Source organism: Tachyglossus aculeatus, chromosome 11 (assembly GCF_015852505.1).
Source record: "Tachyglossus aculeatus isolate mTacAcu1 chromosome 11, mTacAcu1.pri, whole genome shotgun sequence".
Classification (NCBI taxonomy): Eukaryota; Metazoa; Chordata; class Mammalia; order Monotremata; family Tachyglossidae; genus Tachyglossus; species Tachyglossus aculeatus.
The window spans coordinates 28,765,643-28,784,247 of record NC_052076.1 but is presented as its reverse complement, the minus strand read 5'-3'; the positions used below and the strand labels follow the sequence as shown (position 1 = coordinate 28,784,247).

The 18,605-nt window shown below is 47.1% G+C and overlaps 1 protein-coding gene across 1 annotated transcript in view; it reads right to left on the bottom strand.

Annotated features, from left to right (window-relative positions):
- SKAP1 (src kinase associated phosphoprotein 1) overlaps positions 1–18,605 on the bottom strand; it is a 413,802-nt gene that overhangs the window by 28,178 nt on the left and 367,019 nt on the right. The window contains exon 11 of the mRNA XM_038754037.1: positions 5,352–5,449. Within this exon, the coding sequence (XP_038609965.1) occupies positions 5,352–5,449 (98 nt within the window). The remainder of the gene's footprint in view (positions 1–5,351; positions 5,450–18,605) is intronic.

Below are 18,605 nucleotides of genomic sequence, written 5' to 3'. Positions count from 1 at the left end.
CATACATCTGGGAAGGCTTAGATGATCTTTCTCCTTAAAGGCGGGGGTGGGGATGGATGAAAAGATGTCTCAATAACCTGCCTAGCTAGGGTTTTATGGATGTCTCAAGTTAAATGATGGCGAACTTCCTTGTCTGATGGGAAGGTAACTAGGTCAGACCTCTGAAGGGAAGAGCTAAGTTTGTCTTCTCTCCCTGGACTGACAGGGTGGAGAATACAGCAGGAAAAGCAAGGAAGCAGTGTGCCTTAGTGGATGAAGCACAGATCTGGGAACCAGAGGATCTGGGTTCAAATCCTGACTCGACCACCTGCCTGCTGTGTAAACTTGGGCAGGTCGCTTCACGTCTTTGGGCCTCGGTTTCCTCATTTGTAAAATGGGAACTGAATCCAACTCCCTCCTGCTTAGACTGTGAGCCCTATGTGGGACAGGGACTGTGCCTGACACTCAGTAATCGCTTAGAGCACGGGCCTGGGAGTTGGAAGGTCATGGGTTCTAATCCCAGCTCTGCCACTTGTCTACTGTGTGACCTCGGAAAAGTCACTTAAGTTCTCTGTGCCTCATTACCACTTCTGTAAAATGGGGATTAAGATTTTGAGCCCAAAATGGGACATTCATTCAGTCGTATTGATTGAGTGCTTACTGTGTGAAAAGTACCATGTCCTAAGTGCTTAGGCGAGTACAACATAACAACAAACGGACACATTCCCTGCCTACAAGGAGCTCACAGTCTAGAGGACGTGGACTGTATCCAACATGATTAGCGTGTATCTACCCCTGTGCTTAGTACAGTGCCTGGAACATGGTAAGTTAAGTGCTTAACCTGTATATACGTATATATGTTTGTACATATTTATTATTCTATTTATTTATTTTACTTGTACATATCTATTCTATTTATTTTATTTTGTTAGTATGTTTGGTTTTGTTCTCTGTCTCCCCCTTTTAGACTGTGAGCCCACTGTTGGGTAGGGACTGTCTCTAGATGTTGCCAACTTGTACTTCCCAAGCGCTTAGTACAGTGCTCTGCACACAGTAAGCGCTCAATAAATACGATTGATTGATTAACAAATATCACAGTTGTTATTATTATTATTAGAAAATAAAGAGAAGAAGCCAGGGCCTTCTGGAGGGGTGGAATCTCAAATCACTCTTGGATCTATCAAGGGGTGGATGCAGGACTTCTCCCAAGAACTGGAGCAAGGGAGGGTTCCTAAAGTCACCCCAAGTTCCCTAGAGTGTGAGAAGGAGCATGGTGTAGTGGACTTGCCTGCTGTGTGACCTTGGGCAAGTCACTTCACTTCTCTGGGCCTCAGTTCCCTCATCTGTGAGGGATTCTGTGAGCTCCCCATGTGCCAGGGACTGTGTTCAATTAGATTTGCTCACATCCACCCCAGCGCTTAGTACCGTGCAGGGCACGTAGTAAGCGCTGAACAAATACCCCCATCATCATCAGATGGTTAAGGAAACTGAACCATCAGTCTCTTGCAACCTGGGGAGGCAATAGTGCTTAAAATAGTGCCGGGCACACAGTCAGCGCTTAACAAACACAATTATTATTATTCTGGGAAGGCAGTTCTTCGGGGGCGGTTTGGAAATACAAAAGTCCTGGCAAACTTGACCGGCAGGAAGGGGCACTACACAGACCACCTAGGAGGAAAGGAGGGAACCCGGGGGAGACGCCATTAACCGAGGCAAAAGGCTCGTAAAGCAAACAAAATCAACATGACGGAGAGTGGCTGGCCACAGACAATCTGGCTCTCTTCTCTCCCCTCCTGCTGTCAGAGCCTCCAGACAATGTAAACAGTTAATTTATTCACCTGCCTGCTCTTGGGCAAACAGAGGCCTAGTCACACCTGAGCAAGTAACTTGATTACCCTGTAAGACCAGACCACTAATGTACACAAATTGGAGTAGCCAGAAATCCTGGCTGAAGGATTTGAAATACCACACGGGCCATCTTGGCTTCTGATTTCTCCTAGACAGGCCAGGGTAGGGCAGGAAAGTCAGTCGGCCAATCGTATTTTTTGAGCACTTACTGTGTGCAGGGCACTGTACTCAGCACTTGGGAGAGTAACCTAGGGCGATACATTCCTTGCCCACAATGAGCTCACAGTCTAGTGGGGGGAGAAAGTCACCAGGGTGGAATGAGCCCAGGGTCTAGTTACTTACTTATGGTACTTGTTGAACGCTATGTACCAAACACTGTTCTAAGCGCTGGGGTAGATACAAGGTAATTAGGTTGGACACAGTCCCTGTCCCACATAATAATAATAATAATAATAATAATGGCATTTATTAAGTGCTTGCTATGTGCAAAGCACTGTTCTAAGTGCTGGGGTAGATACAAGATAACAGTCTAGACTGTTCTAAGCCACATGGGGCTCACAGTCTTCATCCACATATAATAATAATAATAATAGTATTTGTTAAACACTTACTGTGTGCCAAGCACTGTTCTAAGTGCTGGGGTAGATACAAGATAACAGTCTAGACTGTTCTAAGCCACATGGGGCTCGCAGTCTTCATCCACATATAATAATAATAGTATTTGTTAAACACTTACTATGTGCCAAGCACTGTTCTAAGTGCTGGGGCAGATACAAGATAATCAGGTGGTCCCACCTGGAGCTCACAGTCTTAATCCCCATTTTCCAGATGAGATCACTGAGGCCCAGAGAACTGACCTACCCAAGGTCACACAGGAGACAAGTAGCAGAGCTGGGATGACCCATGACCTTCTGACTTCTAGACTGTGAGTCCACAGTTGGGTAGGGACCGTCTCTATGTGTTGCCAACTTGTACTTCCCAAGCGCTTAGCACAGTGCTCTGCACATAGTAAGCGCTCAATAAATATGATTGAATGAATGAATGAATGAATGATTTCCAGGCCTGGGCTCTATCCACTAGGTCACGCTCAGAGGCCTGGAGGAAGATGCCCTCTTTCGGTGTCGCCCAAGTCACCATGAGTGATTTATTTTAGAGTCTTTCTCCTTCCGTAAACTGTCAACTCCTTTTGGGCAGGGATTGTAAGCTCATTGTGGGCAGGAATGTATTACTTTGTTGTGTCGTACCCTCCCAAGCTGTCCTATGAACTGACGCCTTATCGTGGCAGCAGAGTTTGCGTACGTTGATGACGCTTAGAGCTACGCCATATTGGGTAGCCCATAATGGAAAGGCCCTCTCAGGGTCGCGACTGTAGAGTTTCCAGTCCCAGAGAAGCAGCATGGCTCACTGGAAAGAGCCCGGGCTTTGGAGTCAGAGGTCATGGGTTCAAATCCCGGCTCTGCCACTTGTCAGCTGTGTGACTTTGGGCAAGTCACTTCACTTCTCTTTGCCTCAGTGACCTCATCTGTAAAGTGGGGATTAAGACTGTGAGCCCCATGTGGGACAACCTGATCACCTTGTAACCTCCCCAGCGCTTAGAACAGTGCTTTGCACATAGTAAGCGCTTAATAAATGCCATTATGATGATGATGATGATTACCAGTCTCGGCTACAGGAAGGAGAACCAAGCAGAGGCCTACCCATTCCGTTCCTAGCTTGGCCAGTGGCCAACGAATGGCAGGCAATCTGCTACAAGTCAAAACTCACCCGTGCTGGGCAGCAGTGGCCCGGGAGACAGTCGAGGGTGGAGATTCAAGTTTACTGCGCGGAAGGAGGCAATGGTAAACCGCTTCCAGATTTTTACCAAGAAACTCTACGGATACACAACCAGAACGATTGCAGATAGAGAATGGGACGTTCTGGGAGAGATGTGTCCGTGATCGATCAATCAATCAATCAATCAATCGTATTTATTGAGCGCTTACTATGTGCAGAGCACTGTACTAAGCGCTTGGGAAGTACAAATTGGCAACACATAGAGACAGTCCCTACCCAACAGTGGGCTCACAGTCTAAAAGGGGGAGACAGAGAACAGAACCAAACATACCAACAAAATTAAATAAATAGGATAGAAATGTACAAGCAAAATAAATAAATAAATAAATAAATAGAGTAATAAATATGTACAACCATATATACAGGTGCTGTGGGGAAGGGAAGGAGGTAAGATGGGGGGATGGAGAGGGGGATGAGGGGGAGAGGAAGGAAGGGGCTCAGTCTGGGAAGGCCTCCTGGAGGAGGTGAGCCCTCAGTAGGGCCTTGAAAGGGGGAAGAGAGCTAGCTTGGTGAATGGGCAGAGGGAGGGCATTCCAGGCCCGGGGGATGACGTGGGCCGGGGGTCGACGGCGGGACAGGCGAGAACGAGGTACAGTGAGGAGATTAGCGGCAGAGGAGCGGAGGGTGCGGGCTGGGCAGTAGAAGGAGAGAAGGGAGGTGAGGTAGGAGGGGGCGAGGTGATGGACAGCCTTGAAGCCCAGGGTGAGGAGTTTCTGCCTGATGCACAGATTGAACTGGTGTCGCTTTGGGTCGGAAACGACTCGACGGCACAAGACAAGATAATGGAAAGGTCTAAGTGGAGCATCAAAGTGGATTCAACCGTGCTGCCCAGTGGCAGCAGTGGCACGGAAAGGAGTCAAAGGCGGAGGATCGAGAGATCAAAATGCCTATCGAAGATGACGGCAGAAACGCAGGTTTTTACAGCACGGAAGAAGGCCATGGTAAACCACTTCCGTATCTGTACCAAGAAAACCGTTCAGATATACACGCCAGAATGACTTTATGACAGAAGATGGGGCATTCTGTAGTGGGCATGCCCATGGAATCGCTATGGGTCGGAAACCACCCGACGGCGTTTGAAGACGACAGCCCTCTCAAGTGCTCCATAAATATGACTGATTGATTGACTGTGTCTACCCACTCTATTGTATTGTACTTTCCCAAGCACCTAGTAAAGTGTTCTTCACAAGGTAAGCGCTCAATAAATATGACTGACTTATTTAGCCTCATCCTAAAGCATCACCAATCCAACACAGAATGCTTGGGGTGGAAGTAGACAGAGCGGGTCTCTCCTCCCCCAAACTCTCAGGCAGGTGACAATTAAATTCCACCATGCGAAGTTGGATTCTCTTCTTAAACAACATGCATCAGAAGGTCAGTCTTTCTCCTTAATTCTTCTGTCCCCTGAGAGCTTTCCAGGGAGTCTGGTCCCCATCGCCCTTCGATAGGTGGGAAGGGACTCAATTTGCTTCCCTTCGTATTTAATTGACCCCCTGGGAAATGTGGCTTGGGAAAGCCTCTTTCTCTGAGAACTTGCAGTCTTATCTGAAGAAGTCAAACTCACAGGTAAGGCAGTACAAAATCTACAGCGTTATGTCGAAATAATGGTCATACACGGAAGGGGAACGCCTCTTCTCCATCAATACCCAGAGACCCAATGCCCGATGACTAATGTGAGCTCATCCTCTTACCTTGCTCAGGATGTGTATGATATCGCCACGTTGGAAGGACAACTCATCGGGTTGATTGCTGCTACAGTCCCACAGGCCCTGGTAATAATTTGCATAATCTGTTGCAGAGAGAGAGAGCAAAAAAAGGCAGGAAATAATTAATAGAAGACCATCATTTCCCAGCGGTTTAGATTTTCCACTAGCTGCTGTGAAGCAAAGTCCTGAACTTGACCCTTGGAATCCCAAAGCTTTGGGACACGAGGAAGAGCTCGAGTCAAATGTTAAAGCAGCTCCCAACAGCTTGAGCGAAGGACTATGGGAAAACTGTATCATTAACTAACATTAAATATTTACAGATCACCAGCAGTAGGATGCTCTTCAGTGAAATGATGAATGGATTTATTCATTAATAAAAGAAAATCAAGCAGGAAATTTCATTTGGTTGCACAAGGCTGCTTTATCAACCAGCTGCACTAATTGCTCTACCCCTGAGCCAAATTCTTTCTGGTGTTCAATTGGACTTTCTCTGTCCCTACCTGGACAAGTAGGTAATGAGAGGAAATAATTGTGGCATTTGTTTAGTGCTTACTATGGGCCAGGCACTGTACTAAGTGCTGGGTTGGGTACAAGCACCCTACAGTCCCTATCCCATGTGGGACTCACAGTCTCAACTCCCATTTTACAGATGAGGTAACTGAGACCCAGAGAAGTAAAGTGACTTGCCCAAAATCACAGAGCAGACAAGTGGGGGAGCCGGGATTAGAACCCACGACCTTGTGAGACGTTCCTTTCAAGTCTTGAGTGTCAGGAGAGCTAGATTGGTATCCATTTATTCTCGATAATGATAATAATGATAATAATTGTGGTATTTGTAAGGCGCGTACTACGTGCCAGGCACTGTTCATTCATTCATTCATTCATTCATTTATTCAATCATATTTATTGAGCGCTTACTGTGTGCAAAGCACTGTACTAAGCGCTTGGTAAGTACAAGTCGGCAACATATATAGAGACGGTCTCTACCCAACAGTGGGCTCACAGTCTAGAAGGGGGAGACAGACAACAAAACAAAACATGTAGACAGGTGTCACAGTCATCAGAATAACTAGAATTAAAGCTATATGCACATCATTAACAAAATAAATAGAACGGTAAATATGTACAAATAAAATAGAGTAATAAATCTGTACAAACATATATACAGGTGCTGTGGGGAGGGGAAGGAGGTAGGGCGGGGGGATGGTGAGGAGGAGAGGAAAAAGGGGGCTCAGTCTGGGAAGGCCTCCTGGAGGAGGTGAGCTCTCAATAGGGCTTTGAAGGGAGGAAGAGAGCTAGCTTGGCAGATGTGTGGAGGGAGGGCATTCCAGGCCAGGGGAAGGATGTGGGAAGGACAAATGATTTCTCCGCCCTTGTTGACAGCCATGCCCATCACCCTCACCAGTTTTCCCAGACTTTTAACTCCCTCCTCAAGCCCCCATCCCCCCGCTTCCCCCACATACTAAGCCATGGATCCTCTAGACTGTGAGCCTGTTGTTGGATAGGGACCATCTCCATATGTTGCCAACTTGTACTTCCCAAGCGCTTAGTACAGTGCTCTGCACACAGTAAGCGCTCAATAAATACACTTGAATGAATGAATGAATCCCTTGCCCCCAGTGATCTGGCCACCTACTTTATTAAGAAAGTTGACATTATCAAATGTGATCTCCTTAAAGGCTCCCCTGCCCCTCTCTACTCCTGCCCCTGTTCTAAGTGCTGGAGTGGATATAAGCTAATCGGGTTGGACTGAGCCCCTGTCCCACATGGGGCTCACAGTCTTAATCCCCATTTTACAGATGAGGGAACCGAGGCCCAGAGAAACTAAGTGATTTGTCCAAAGTCACCCAGCAGACAAATACAATGACACAGCTATGGACATAAGTGGTGTGGGGCTGGGAGGGGGGAAGAGCAAAGGGAGCAAGTCAGGACAATGCAGAAGGGAGGGGGAGATGAGGAAAAGTGGGACTTAGTCTGGCAAGGCCTCTTATTGTGCACAGAGCACTGTAATAAGCGGTTGGGAGCGGGTGATAGACCCCAGTCACCTGTCAATGATGGTGACCGGGCTCCCTGACAGGTCCCCGATAGGTCCCCGACTGGATGTGTCTGAGAACCAGGGTTACTCCAGTCTATTTTTGAGACCGCTGAATTGATACAATTCTTCCTTAATTACCAGCACTTCATGATGAGAACTGTTGTGACCAGTGAATTCATAAAAATTTCCCAAGAAAACCCATTCTTAAATTTCAGGGGCTGACGTTTCTTTCCTTTTTCTAAAACCTGTGACCAGATGGAAAGGATTCATAAACTGGAATTTGACTGGCTTTTCTATAGTTAGCAGCCTCTCCATGGTAAATATTTTTCCTCCAAATATATATTGAACTCTAGAGTAGAAAGTCTGCGTAGTTGCTGTGGGCTAGTGGAAAAAACATGGGCCTGGAGTCAGAGGATCTGGGTTCTAATTCTGGCTCTACCACTTGCCTGCTCTGTGATCTCAGGTCAGTCACTCAACTTCTCTGTGCCTCAGATTCCAAATCTGTAAAATGGTGGTAAGATACCTGTTCTCCCTCCTATTCAGGCTGTGAGCCCCATGGGCTACACACTGTACTAAGCACTGGGGTAGGTACAAGCAAATCGGGTTGGACATAGTTCCTGTCCTACATGGGGCTCACAGCCTCAATCTATAAAATGGGTATTTAAGACTGCCCACGTGGGACAGGAACTATATCCAACCCGATTTGCTTGTATCCACCCCAGTGCTTAGCATGATGCCTGGCACACAGCGCTCGAAAATAAATACGATTGAATGTATGAACAATACAGGATACATACTTCCTTCATTCATTCAATCAAATTTATTGCTACTTTAAGATGGGCAGCAATAATTCCCACAAGGTGTTTTCCTCATCAGTCCTGGTATTTGTTCTCCAATACCACTGATAAGCAAGACCTGGGATAATAATAATTGAGGTATTTGTTTAGCGCTTACTCTGGGCTAAGCAAATCAAGTTGGACATAGTTCCTGTCCCACATGGAGCTCACAGTCTTGATGATGATGATGATGATGATGATGATGATGATGGTATTTGTTAAGCGCTTACTATATGCCAGGCACTATTCTAAGCCCTGGGGTAGATACAAGGTAATCAGGTTGTCCCACTTGGGGCTCACAGTCTTAATCCCCATTTTAGAGATGAGGGAACCGAGACACAGAGAAGTGAAGTGACTTCCCCAAGGTCACACAGCAAACAAGTGGCAGAGCCGGGATTAGAACCCATGTCCCCTGACTCCCAAGCCCATGCTGTTTCCACTAAGCCATGGTGCTTTTCAATCCCCATTTTACAGGCTGAGATAACTGAGGCACAGGGAAGTAAAGTGGCTTGTCCACGGCCACACAGCAGACAAGTGGGATTAGAAGCCATGACCTTCTGGCACCCAGGCCCGATCTCTAGCCACTAAGCCATGCTGTGACTTTGTTGAGGGAAGTAGCTTTGGTCCTGTCTTCAGGGGATATGCTAATCTTTCTGAAGACAGGAGGGAGGAACAAAGGGAAGGAGATATGTAATGAGCTTGAGTAGCAAGGCGCAGCCATACGTGGGTTCCTAGTTACAAAGCAGTCAAGCAAGCAGGCCTAGAGTTGATACAGCTCAGAAGGGAAGGTGGGAGAGAAAAGAGGCAAATGCCATACCTCATCAATGACTCTCTCCCTCTTCAAAGCCTTATTGAAGGGCCATCTCCTCCACGAGGCCTTCCCAGGTTAAGCCCTATTTTTTCTCACCTCCCCCTCCCTTCTGCATCTCCCTGACTGGCTCCCTTTGGTCTTCCCCCTCCAGCCCCACAGCATTTATGTCCATCTCTGTCATTTTATTTATTTGTATTGATGTCTGTCTCCCCCCTTTAGACTGTTAGTCCATTGTGGGTGGCGAATGTGACTGCTTATTGCTGTATTGAACTCACCCAAGCGCTTAGTGCTGTGCTCTGCACGCAGTAAGTGCTCAATTGAATGAACTGAATCATCATCATCATCAATCGTATTTATTGAGCGCTTACTGTGTGCAGAGCACTGTACTAAGCGCTTGGGAAGTACAAGTTGGCAACATATAGAGACGGTCCCTACCCAACAGTGGGCCCACAGTCTAAAAGGGGGAGACAGAGAACAAAACCAAACATACTAACAAAATAAAATAAATAGAATAGATATGTACAAGTAAAATAAATAAATAAATAAATAGAGTAATAAATACGTACAAGCATATATACATATATACAGGTGCTGTGGGGAAGGGAAGGAGGTAAGATGGGGGGATGGAGAGGGGGACGAAGGGGAGAGGAAGGAAGGGGCTCAGTCTGGGAAGGCCTCCTGGAGGAGGTGAGCTCTCAGCAGGGCCTTGAAGGGAGGAAGAGAGCTAGCTTGGCGGAGGGGCAGAGGGAGGGCATTCCAGGCCCGGGGGATGAATGATCATTATGCTTCCACAGTCCCCATTCTAAGTTGAGGAGATTGTGACACCACGGGCTTCAGTGACTTGCCCACGGTCACAAAGCAAGCAAACTGGCAGAGCCGAGATGGGAACCCATGATCTCCTAACTCCCAGGCCCGTGTTCTGTCCACTACAGCATGCCACGTCTCCTGCTGCTGGATGTTGAGCTGGCCTCGACTAGCTGAGGGAACGCTGCCCGTCAACCACCACTCCCTGCTAGTGCTAGAAGAAGCGCTCCGAGTAGACTGTAAGTTCATCCCTCTAAACTGTAAGCTCCCTGTGGGCAGGTAGTGTGTCTGTTTATTGTTCTACTGTACTCTCCCAAGCACTTAGTACAGTGCTCTGCACACAGTAAGCGCTCAATAAATACGACTGAACGACATTTATCTCTGACATATCTTTTTGAACCTGACACAGAATCAGTGAAGGTTTTCTTCCTCAGGACCTACCAGCCATTCCCTCCTCATTCAGTCATTCATCCATATCCTCAGTCAGTCAGTCATATTTATTAAGTTCTTACTGTGTGCAGAGCACTGTACTAGGAACTTGGGAAAGAACAATACAAAATAAACAATGACAATCCCAGCCGACACTAAGTGGCGCCTAGACTCTGAGCCCTTTGTGGTACAGGGACTGTGTCTAACTAACCCGATTAAACTTGTATCAACTCCAGTTTGTAAAACACAGTAAGCACATTGCTTAATTTCCTTGTAAAACATTTGGATGATGACAAGGGGTCATTTGAAAAATACACATTTTTTTGTCACCTGGAGAGGATTTAAGACTCCCCGAACTCCCCAAACCCTTCCCAAACTAATAATAATTGCGCTATTTGTTAAGTACTAACTATGCAGCATGGCTCAGTGGAAAGAGCACGGGCTTTGGAGTCAGAGGTCATGGGCTTGAATCCCGGCTCTGCCACATGTCTGCTGTGGGAGCTTGGGCAAGTCACTTAACTTCTCTGAGCCTCAGTTACCTCATCTGTAAAATGGGGATTAAGACTGTGAGCCCCACATGGGACAACTTGATCACCTTGTATCCCCCCAGCGCTTAGAACAGTGCTCTGCACATAGTAAGTGCTTAACAAATGCCATTATTATTATTATTATTATCATTATGTGTCAGGCACTGTTCAAAGTGCTGGGTTGGGTACAAGCAAATCGGGTTGGACGCAGTCCCTGTCCCACATGGGGTTCACAGTCTTAATCCCCATTTTACAGATGAGGCAACCGGAGACCAGAGAAGTGATGTGACTTGCCCAACATCTCACGGTACCTGTAACTCAAAGATTTACTCTCGGTATCACGAGCATCAACTGTATTGACTGGGTGCATCCTTTCTGATCTCCCAACCTCCTGTTTCTCCCTACTTCAGTCTATACCTCACTCTGCTGCCCGGATTATCTTTCTACAGAACTGCTCTGGGCATGTCACGCCCCTCAAAAATCTCCAGTGGTTGCCCACCCACCTCCGTATCAAGTAAAAACTCCTCACTATCGGCATCAAAGCTCTCCATTCCCTTGCCCCCTCCTACCTCCCTTCTCTCCTTCTCCATCCCAGCCCGCACACTCCACTCTTCTGGCACCGCTAACCTTCTCACTGGGCCTCGTTCTCACCTGTCCCATCATCGAACTCTGGCCCACGTCCTACCTCTGGCCTGGAATGCCCTCCCTCCACACATCCGCCAAGCTAGTTCTCTTCCTCCCTTCAAAGCCCTATTCAGAGCTCATCTCCTCCAGGAGGCCTTCCCAGACTGAGCCCCCATTTTCCTCTGCTCCTCCTCCCCTCCCCATCGCCCCTACTCCCTCCCTCTGCTCTACCCCCTTCCCCGCCCCACAGCACTTGTGTATATTTGGACATATTTATTATTCTATTGTATTAATGATGCGTATATACCTATAATTCTACTTATCTATTTTGCTGCTATTGACGCCTGTCAACTTGTTTTATTTTGTTGTCTGTCTCCCTCTTCTAGACTGTAAGCCTGCTGTTGGGTACGGATTGTCTTTATCTGTTGCCGAATTGTAGTTTCCAAGTGCTTAGTCCAGTGCTCTGCACACAGTAAGCACTCAATAAATACGATTAAGTGAATGAATGAATGAATGAATGAATCACTGGTGAAACCTGCCTGTGAATGTGAAGTGGATCAGCGCTTAGAACAGTGCTTTGCACGTAGTAAGCACTTAACAAATACCATCATTATTATTATTATTTGAGTTCCTTTGCATCTGCAGGTCCCTGGCAGCTCTGAAGAATCAGCATTCTGACCATTTAATTAATTTGAAAACATCCTCCTTCTCATTTTGAGAACATTATTCCACCTAATTATTTTTTTTTTTCCAGGCTGTCCATTTGGAATGGAAAAAAAAACACACAAAAGAATAAAGCTTAATGCTGGCATTTCTCAATGTCTCCTCCCAAATGCACCTCCCTACTAAATAAGAGCCTGGTAATTCAGAGGCAAAGTGCTAATATATTCAGCATAAAACAGACAGAGGACCTAAAGCCATAATGACAACACTAATAACTAAAACAGTTATAACAATTAACAACAATTACAATGATAGAGAAGCTAATGGGTATGATCCCTGCATTTAAATTGCTAAGCAGAGCTGAGAGATCCCTCTACCAGGGAAAGACTGGGGTAGAATCTTAGGCCTTTTCTTTAGACAAAGATTCAAATGCCTTTGAGGATCCTTTTCTCTATTGACCACAGTCTATGTGACACAATGGAACAAGTGGTAGAAAGCAAAGGACATTGTGAGCTATTTCTACCACACAAGCAGCTGGAACTCTCGGATTAAGATTTCTCTTGGGTGACAAACCCTAGATTCTTCCTAATATCTGAGGCTGGGGCAGAGAGCTTCTGTTGCCATTCATTCATTCATTCAATCACATTTTTTGAGAGCTTACTGTGTGCGGAGCACTGTACTAAGTGCTTGGGAAGTGCAAATCGGCAGCATATAGAGATGGTCCCTACCCAACAACGGGTTCACAGTCTAGATGGGGGACACAGACAACAAAACAAATCATGTAGACAGGTGTCAAAATCATCAGAACAAATAGAATTAAAGCTATATGCACATCATTAACAAAATAAATAGAATATTAAGTATGTACAAGTAAAATAGAGTAATAAATCTGTACAAATATATATACAAGTGCTGTGGGGAGGGGAAAGAGGTAGGGCCTGGGGGATGGGGAGGAGGAGAGGAAAAAGGGGGCTCAGTCTGGGAAGGCCTCCTGGAGTAGGTGAGCTCTCAGTAGGGCTTTGAAGGGAGGAAGAGAGCTAGCTTGGTGGATGTGCGGAGGGAGGGCATTCCAGGCCAGGAGAAGGATGTGGGCCAGGGTTCGACGGCCGGACAGGTGAGAACGAGGTACAGTGAGGAGGTTAGCGGCAGCAGAGGAGCAGAGGGTGCAGGCTGGGCTGGAGAAGGAGAGAAGGGAGGTGAGTTAGGAGGGGGCGAGGAGATGGACAGCCTTGAAGCCGAGAGTGAGGAGTTTTTGCTTCATTCGTAGGTTGACAGGCAGCCACTGGAGATTTTTGAGTAGGGGAGTAACATGCCCAGAGCACTTCTGCACAAAGATGATCCGGGCACCAGGGTGAAGTATAGACTGAAGTGGGGAGAGACAGGAGGATGGGAGATCAGAGGGGAGGCTGATACAGTAATCCAGTCGGGATAGGATGAGAGATTGAACCAGCAAGGTAGCGGTTTGGATGGAGAGGAAAGGGCGGATCTTGGTGATGTTGCGAAGCTGAGACCGGCAGGTTTTGGTGACGGATTGGATGTGTGGGGTGAAGGAGAGAGCAGAGTCGAGGATGACACCAAGGTTACGGGCTTGTGAGACAGGAAAGATGGTAGGGCCGGCTACAGCAAAAGGAAAGTCAGGGAGAGGGCAGGGTTTAGGAGGGAAGATAAAGAGCTCAGTCTTGGACATATTGAGTTTTAGATAATAATAATAATGGCATTTATTAAGCGCTTACTATGTGCAAAGCACAGTTCTAAGCGCTGATGGCGGGCAGACATCCAGATGGAGATGTCTGTGAGCCCACTTTTAGACTGTGAGCCCACTGTTGGGTAGGGGCTGTCTCTATATATTGCCAATTTGTACTTCCCAAGCGCTTAGTACAGTGCTCTGCACATAGTAAGTGCTCAATAAATACGATTGATGATGATGATGATGATGTCCCGAAGGCAGGAGGAGACCCGAGCCTGGTGGGAGGGAGAGAGAGCAGGGGCAGAGATGTAGATTTGGGTGTTATCAGCATAGAGATGATAGTTGAAGCCATGGGAGCGAATGAGTTCACCAAGGGAGTGAGTGTACATAGAGAACAGAAGGGGACAAAGAACTGACCTTTGAGGAACCCCTACAGTAAGGGGATGGGAGGGGGAGGAGGAGTCCGCAAAGGAGACTGAGAATGAATGGCCGGAGATATAAGAGGAGAACCAGGAGAGGACGGAGTCTGTGAAGCCATGGTTGGATAGCGTGTTGAGGAGAAGGGGGTGGTCCACAGTGTCGAAGGCAGCTGAGAGGTCGAGGAGGATTAGGATAGAGTAGGAACCGTTGGATTTGGCAAGAAAGATGTCACTGGTGACCTTTGAGAGGGCAGTTTTGGTGGAGTGTAGGGGATGGAAGCCAGATTGGAGGGGGTCAAGGAGAGAGAGTGCCAGCTCCCACGTGTGAATCCTGGCACCCCGGAAACCTAGCGGTTGTAGGAAATCACCAAGTTCAAAGTTCACACAGGTTTCTCCTAGATTAGAATGATCTTCAGAGCATCTCCAGGGCATGGTTCTGAACTTCCTTGTGTATTTAGGCTTTTGTCTAAGGGCCAGGCAGCCCAAAGGGCTTTTCTCTTCTCCCACTCCCTCCTGCGTGGCTCTGACTTGCTCCCTTAATTCATTCCCCGCCACCCCCAGTCTCACAGCATTTATGCCCACACCTGTAATTTACTTATTAATGTCTGTCTCCCCTTCTAGGCTGTAAGCTCATTGTGGGCAGGGAATGTGAATGTTTATTTTTATTTACTATGCTATTTGTTAAGTGCTCACTGTGCCAGGCACTTATACTGTACTCTCCCAAGCGCTTAGTACAGTACTCTGCACACAGAAAGTGCTCAATAAATATGATTGACTGACTGACTGACTAGAAGCTTGGCTTCAGACATTGCACTTATCTGATTGATTTGTATGTAAGCGCTTACTGTGTGCCAGGCACTGTACTATGTGGGGGGCTAGATACAAGATCATTATAATAATAATGTTAATAATTACAGTGTTTGTCAAGCGCTTACTATGTGCTAAGCACTGTTCTACCCACTGGGGTAGATACAAGGTAATCAGGTTGTCCCACACATTTCACAGATGAGGTAACTGAGGCATACAGAAGTTAAGTGGCTTGCCCAAGGTCACACAGCAGCCAAGTGGCAGAGTCTGAATTAGAACCCAGGTCCTCTGAGTCCCAGGCTCTTGCTCTTCCCACTAGGCCATGCTCCATCGCCATTTGCTTGTGCATGTTTAATTTCCTTGTAAAACGTGGGGATGATGACAAGGGGCCCTTTGGAAGAGACTCATTTTCTCCCACCCGGAGAGGATTTAAGACCCCTCCCCACTAATACTCTTCCCAAACTAATAATAACTGTGGTATTTGTTAAGTGCTAACTATGCGCCAGGCACTGTTCTAAGTGCTGGGGTGGATACAAGTAAATTGGGTTGGACACGATCCCTGTCCCGCGTGGGGCTCACAGCCTTAATCCCCATTTTACAGATGAGGTAACCAGGGTCCAGAGAAGTAAAGTGACTTGCCCAAGGTCACACAGCAGATAAGTGGCAGAGCTGGGATTAGAACCCAGGTACTTCTGACTCCCGGCCCGTAGAGAAACAGCGTAGCTTAGTGGCGAGAGCATGGGCTTGGGAATCAGAGGTCGTGGGTTCTAATTCAGGCTCTGCCACTTGGCTGTTGTGTGACCTTGGGCAAGCCACTTAACTTCTCTATGCCTCAGTTACCTCATCTGTGAAATGGGGATTAAGACTGTGAGTCCCATGTGGGACAACCTGAGGACCTTGTATCTACCCCAGTGCTTAGAACAGTGCTTGGCACATAGTAAGCGCTTAACAAATACCATTATTATTATGATTATTATTACTACGCTACACTGCTTCAGGTCCCCAGGAGTGCCTGGACCTCTCTCCTGTAGCTCTCCCCTTCTCCACCCAGCTTGTGCTTACTCCCTGCTTACTTAGTACAGTGCTAAGCACTTAGTACAGTGCTAAGCGCTTAGTACAGTGCTCTGCACACAGTAAGCGCTCAATAAATACGATTGATGATGACTCCCTGCCCTTCACCTCAGGCTGACCAAGTCTCTGGTGTTACAGTATTACAGCTTCCAGGCACATTGCCAGTATTTCACCAGGTGTCCCTTGCTGATCCCCAATAAGATATCACTGGTTAGCATGACGTAATGCATATAGCGCGGCCCCGGGAGTCGGAAGGTCACGGGTTCTATTCCCGGCTCCCCCACGTGTCTGCTGTGTGACCTTGGGCAAGTGACATCTCTTCTCTGGGCCTCAGTTCCCTCACCTGGAAAACGGGGATTGAGACTGTGAGGTACACATGGGACAGGGACTGTGCCCAACCCAATTTGATGGTATCCACCCCAGCACTTAGTACAGTGCCTGGCACATAGTAAGTGCTTAAAAATACCACAATTATTAAGAGGAGCAGCATGGCTTAATGGATAGAGCATGGTCCTGGGAGTCTGAAGGTTACGGGTTCTAATTCCGGCTCCCCTCTAGTCTGATTTGTGACCTTGGGCAAGTCACACCACTTCTCTGGGCCTCAGTTCCCTCCCCTGGAAAACGGGGATTGAGTCTGTGGGCCCCACATGGGACAGGGACTGTGCCCAACCTGATTTGCTTGTATCCACCCCAGCGCTTAGAACAGTGCCTGGCACATATTAAGCACTTAACAAACACCACCATTGTTATTATTAACACCAGACTGCCGGGCTTCTGGGATGAAAATCCATATTCCCCTAAGGGTAGAGGAGGGACTCAGAGAGAAAGGAGGCAGAGACAAAAAAGCAGAAGCATTTTAGCCATATTTTCCTACTGAGAGGAGCAGGGAGAAAGAGCCCTAGCAAATTCCCCAACTGAATTGTCTCGCACGACATTGGCTGAGATCAAAGGCAGCCAAAGATCAGGTTTAGCTTAACTGGATGGGCTCTGATTGATCCATTATTACCAATTACAGAATGAAAGGTACTTGAGGTAGAAAAGATCTATTAGTCCATCCAGTTTCTTAGCCTCAGTACAAGAGAAGCAATTGAAGTGACCCTTATCTATATGCTCCACAAAGCCCTGCAATCACAAGACTGGAATTTACTGCTGTCCTCAGTGGATGAATAAGATCTTGGGGTGGGAAAATGCTTTGCTTGTCTGATTTCTTCTTTTTTTTTCACCCCCCCACCCCGCAGCCCAAACCTTTAAAGTTCTATAAGGTTAAAAATTGCAGCCCGTGATACACTGACTTTGGATCTTGGAAAATGCTTGTTTGGAAGCATCAGGATTTCGAATACCTGCTGTGGTTTCCATATGGTTCCCTGGCCCAATAACTCATTATGCTGGTGGGCACTTGGGTGGAAAAAGAGCCTCGGAAATGTAATGCTCAGAGAGTAACCGTTTGTTCCAATCTCCAGCAACAGCTGAGCTTAGACCTCTATTTGGCTGAGTTGGCTAGTGAAATCTGAACAATGATGCCCTGTTCCAAGGTCTTCCCTGGCCAGGAAGGGACTAATTAAAAGAATCAAAGGTCAGAGGGTGGGTGGCTCTGCCAGAGATGGTCGGATTTGCTCGAAAACTCCCAGGCAATAGCTAGAGATGTGATTGATAATAATAATAATAATTGTACTTGTTAAGCTTATTCTATTTATTTTGTTAATGATGTGCATCTAGCTTCACTTCTATTTATTCTGATGACTTGACACCTGTCCACATGTTTTGTTTTGTTGTCTGTCTCCCCCTTCTAGACTGTGAGCCCGTTGTTGGGTAGGGACCCTCTCTCTCTGTTGCCAACTTGTACTTCCCAAGTGCTTAGTACAGTGCTCTGCACACAGTAAGCGCTCAATAAATACGATTGAATGAATAAGTGCTTACTATGTGCCAAGCATTATTCTAAGTGCCAGGGGTAGATTCAAGATAATCGGGTTGGACACAATCCCCGGCCTACATGGGTCTCGCAGTCTTAATCCCCATTTTCCAGATGAGGTAAGAGAGGCCCAGAGAAATGAAGTGACTTGTCCAAGGTCACCTGGCAGCAGACAAGTGGCGGAGTCGGGGTTAGAACCCAGGTCCTTCTGATACCCTTCTCTAAGAGAGAAGCTTCTCTAGAGAAGCAGCGTGGCTCAGTGGAAAGAGCACGGGTTTTGGAGTCAGAGGTCATGGGTTCAAGCCCCGGCTCCGCCACTTGTCTGCTGTGTGACTTTAGGCAAGTCACTTCACTTCTCTGTGCCTCAGTTACCTCATCTGCCAAATGGGGATGTAGACTGTGAGCCCCCTGTGGGACAACCTGACCACCTTGTAACCTCCCCAGCGCTTAGAACAGTGCTTTGCACATAGTAAGCGCTTAATAAATGCCATCATCATCATCATCATCTAAGTCAAGCTGCTTATGGAGGACAGGGACCAGTTAACTGCCCAAAGGCATCTCATAACTGAGAGCAGGGCAGAATCTGGCCTTCTGCATCAGGAGCGAAGCAGCGGGGC